The sequence below is a fragment of the Vespa mandarinia genome, chromosome 1 (genome assembly GCF_050613455.1).
Source record: "Vespa mandarinia isolate Hongniang chromosome 1, ASM5061345v1, whole genome shotgun sequence".
NCBI classification, from domain to species: Eukaryota; Metazoa; Arthropoda; class Insecta; order Hymenoptera; family Vespidae; genus Vespa; species Vespa mandarinia.
This window is the reverse complement of record NC_140810.1, coordinates 18407501-18410000: the sequence shown is the minus strand read 5'-3', so window position 1 is coordinate 18410000 and position 2500 is coordinate 18407501. Positions and strand designations below refer to the sequence as shown.

The window sequence follows — 2500 nt, the reverse complement described above, 5'->3', positions numbered from 1 at the left end:
ATTTCTACTCGGGCGATAGTGCGATTAATCGATTGATCGAACGATCGATTGATTAATCGAATCAATCGTACGAGATATGTGCCCCTCTACCAGACACAATAATCCCGTATGCCTAAGGCATTCCGGTTTTGACGCTCTCGCATTTTCGTTAATAATAATAATAATAATCATCATTATAATCATCATCATCGTCATCATCATCATCATCATCATCATCATCATCATCATCATCATCATAATCGTCATAATCATTATAATCATTATCATCATCAAGTTAGCAGGTTTTTATTCCGAGAACGAATACCGCTTTAGGGAGTTGGCCAGATAATTAAAAAAGATTGCATTGCATGCCGCGAGAGTCCATTTTTTTTCTCTGCTGCGCCACATTCCACAATCCCCACAGACAATCCAATCCAATTCAGTCGGAAAACGATTAAAAAATGTGTATATATATATATATATAAATATACACAATATATATATATATATATACATATATATACATACATATACACATGTATATATGTGTTCGAACAAATATATAATATATATATATATGTGTATATATATATGTATAAATATATATATATATATATTATAAATATATCCGAAAGACGACGGTCGATAAATAGTCCGTACGATAGAGTGAATGTCAAGAAAACAAAAAAAAAAAAAAAAAAAAATAAAAAAATAGAAAATAAAAAAAAATAAAAAAATAAAATAAAAAAGAATCAAAAAAAAAAAAATAATGCATCGAGAATAAAAGAAACAAAGGAAATTTGAAAAAAAAAAATAAAAAGAAAATAATCAACATAAAAGAGAAAATAATAATAAAAAAAAAAAGAAAAAAAAAAAAAAATAAGGAAAATAACAATAATAAGCAACCAAAAAAAAAACAAAAAATAAGAAATCATCGTAAGTGAAACGACAACTGAAATAGAAAAAAAAAAAAATAAAAAAAAAAATAAAAGAAAATATTAAAAAAAAAAAAAAAGTAAACAAAAATAAACGCACAGAGACTTTGATCGTTTCAATGAACCAGTAGGTACTATTAATTATTATATAATGAATTATTAAGGGCCTGCTGTTCTAGCACTGGAAAGTGGTACCTCCGGTGGGATCTGCGGAGCGCTCTTTCTTCCTCTTCTTCTTCTTGCTGCCATATCCGTAGTTATCCCTGGCACTCCAGCCGGGGTATCGTTGCTGGTGCAGATGGCGCTCCTGCCTGGCCGCCTCATAATACCGCGCCTGCTCCTCCCGGCTTAGCGAGTGCCACTGCGTGATCATACCCCCAAAATTCAGATTCACAGATTCACACTCTCACAGTATTTAACCGTGCACCGTGTCTCCCAATTGAACATATTATTATTTTATCTCGAAAGATAGATAGAGGCCGCCGCCGATATAGAACAACACACAGAGATCATCGGCTAGGTAGACGACGCGACCCTCTTCTATCGTATTTATATCTCGTACAACAACCCTCGTCATTTACTCCCTCCCTTTACCCTCGGCCCACCCCCTTCCCAACAATCCCCCCCCCCACCTTTCCCCAATTTCCCCATAACCCACGAACAGAGAGATCTACGGCGTACTGAGATTTCCTTAGATCCCACCTACAATGCTCTATACGTACTGAGATACTAGCAGGTATACGGTTAGTATATATATATATCTCTTTCGAAAAACAACACACGCGAATAATATATATTTTATATATATATGTATTCCAAAGGTGTTAAAAAGACGCATGCATTATCGAGATGCGTTAAAGGGACTTTCTCTCGTTTTGTCTCTCGTTATTATTATTATGATTAATAATAATACTTATGTATATATTTTTTTTTTTTAGTCTTGTTTTTTTTTCTGGTTTCTTTTCTGTTTTTTTTTCTGTTTTTTTTCTCTGTTTTTTTTTCTTTTTTTTTTTTTTTTTTTTTTTCTTTCGATATCTGAAAACATTCAAACTCTTTCTCGCCGACAAGCCAACATCTCTTCCTTCTATCTTTGTTGCGCGCGCTTTTTTTTTTTTTTTTTTTTTTCTTTTTTTCTTCGTTCTTTTTTCTCTTTTTCTTTTTCTTTTTTTCTCCTTCTTCCTTTCTTTTCAAGCGAAAGCGGATTTTTAGCGATCCATTTTATGCGTCAGTTACGACTAATCTGAGGTTGATTGAAAACGATAATCTCGGGGAATGTACGGATGAAAGACATTCCGGAGGAGATATTGACTTGGACGAATATTAACTACTTCTTTTTCATCTTGCGTTCGAATCGGAGATTGAATTTTCCTTTTACTTTTTATTTTTTTATTTTTCTTTTTATAAAATCGAATGGATATAACGAAATGATTATCGTAATTTGTAATAGGTTTTTGATGAGTAAATAATTATCTTCGTTTCGAACGTAGAGAAAAACATTGGTCTTAATAGTAAGACGATTAATCGAGAGAACGTTATTACTCACTCGTCTTCCCAATATTTGGTTGATGGCAGCGCTTTCTTTTAAG

The 2500-nt window shown here is 32.6% G+C and overlaps 1 protein-coding gene across 1 annotated transcript in view; it reads right to left on the bottom strand.

Annotated features, from left to right (window-relative positions):
• The window catches only part of LOC118443727 (uncharacterized), a 38717-nt gene that overhangs the window by 15682 nt on the left and 20535 nt on the right, over positions 1-2500 (bottom strand). The window contains exons 7-8 of the mRNA XM_035871115.2: positions 2458-2500; positions 1110-1275 (exon numbers count right to left, since the gene is read on the bottom strand). The exon at positions 2458-2500 is cut by the window's right edge and continues 88 nt beyond it. Coding sequence (XP_035727008.2) covers positions 1110-1275; positions 2458-2500 — 209 coding nt within the window. The remainder of the gene's footprint in view (positions 1-1109; positions 1276-2457) is intronic.